Source organism: Geospiza fortis, unplaced genomic scaffold (assembly GCF_000277835.1).
Source record: "Geospiza fortis unplaced genomic scaffold, GeoFor_1.0 scaffold72, whole genome shotgun sequence".
Taxonomy (NCBI): domain Eukaryota; kingdom Metazoa; phylum Chordata; class Aves; order Passeriformes; family Thraupidae; genus Geospiza; species Geospiza fortis.
Genome location: NW_005054338.1, coordinates 939,496 through 941,118, shown reverse-complemented (window position 1 = coordinate 941,118; position 1,623 = coordinate 939,496). Strand labels below are relative to the sequence as shown.

At 45.7% G+C, this 1,623-nt stretch overlaps 1 protein-coding gene across 1 annotated transcript in view; it reads left to right on the top strand.

Annotated features, from left to right (window-relative positions):
- The first annotated feature begins 31 nt into the window (after positions 1-31).
- PROS1 (protein S) overlaps positions 32-1,623 on the top strand; it is a 21,430-nt gene continuing 19,838 nt past the window's right edge. The window contains 1 exon segment of the mRNA XM_014307569.2: positions 32-424. Within this exon segment, the coding sequence (XP_014163044.2) occupies positions 379-424 (46 nt within the window). The 5' untranslated portion in view covers positions 32-378.

The following is a 1,623-nucleotide window of genomic DNA, read 5'->3' as shown; positions in this document are numbered from 1 at the left end:
GAGGGGCGGCCCGGGGCATCGCGGCCCCTCGGTTCTCCCGGGGGCTCGGGCCGTGTGTGGGATGAGGGGCTCCCCGCAGCGGTTCCTGCGGGCCGGCCGAGCTGGGGCTCCAGGCTCAGCGCGGCTCCGGAGCTGTTCGCGGCTCAGCCGCCCACGGGAAGGTGTCTGCACAGGGAGCTCGGCTCCCCTGCAAGGACAGCCCTCGGGAGATCGCGGTGTGCTCGGAAAAGTGGCTTTATTGTGCAGTCCGGCAAGCGGCACTCACCCTGTTTCTAAATTCAGACCTCTCAGCCTAAGAGCTACGTGCTCTCACATACCGCTAAAAAAAGAAAAAAATAAAGTATTCCGTCTTTGACGCAAAAGTCTTTGGGCTTAATAATGGAAGAAGACAGTGTGGCTGAAAGCAGCAGAATTGCAGCTCAAAGTAAGCGTGTTTCTGACCTGTTTTACTAATGATTAAACTGGCAGAACAGAAACCGAATGTTTACTATTCTGCAAGGCGCTGGGGTATCTGGCTTGGGAAGGCAGCAGTATCAAAAGATGAAAGTTCATTTTGTAATGTTTTTAACAGGTCCTAAAAATAAACCTTCTAATAAATATTTCATAATGATCTTTTCTCCTGTTTTCGTCACGTTTTTGGTTCCATTTATCTTCTCCACTGCACACCTTGTCATTTTTCTTAACAGCAGGAAATGAGCTGTCCTGCTCATCCAAAACTTCTGCAGTCCATATTTCCAGTTTCCTGTGCCTGGCTCTGAACAGTGCCAGGGATTTCTGGACTGGCAGGGGAGGAGAGGGGGAAGAAGAGAAAACAGCTTAAAAATGCAGCTCATACCATTCAATAATCATAAAGTTGCCTCTGCAAGCCTCAGTGCAGGTGGATTTGGTCAAACATCAGGTGAAGGACACATTTTGGAGAAGGTGCAGGTAAATATTAATGGCCAACTTTATTTTGTTGGCTGCATAATGTCACTGAGGAGCTTTTCAGGATACTTTTGTCACTGGAGTTACAGGGCTGTGCAAACAAGGTTGTGCCACTTCCTACAGTGGTGTCACTTTTTATTCAGTTTTATTGAAGTGCTTTCCTTTGCTGGGGTTTTAGGTAAGCATCTCTAAGTTATGTTTAAGTGGCCCATTTTAGGCAGGTTTGTGGTAGAATCTGCACAACAGATAGGTGTAAGAAACTGCTGAATTTCATCCTCTCCCACATTTTTTTTTTTCTTTTTGAGTAGCATCACTTTTAGATGCTTGATAAGCATTCCCTGCACGGTGGCTGTGCACCACCTCTGGAAATTGTTGGGCTCTACAGTTGCACAAGGTTTCAGTGATCACCACGTGAAGCAGCCCAAGTGCATTAAGGGTTAACTTGGTTTGGCAGGGTCAGAAATGGGCTGGAGTTTCCTGTAATCAGACTGGCAGCAGCAGCAGTCAGGATTTTGTTTTTAATAATTTGTTTTAATTTGTAATTAAAACACACATGAATAAATACAGTGCTAATTCTGTGCGCGGGGATTGAAATATTTGCACTAAAAAACATGGAATTTGCTCTGAGTTATGTGTTTTATTTAAAGTCAGAAGTTACAGGAAATCAGCTTGGGAGAAGGATGAAATGCTCTGATGTAG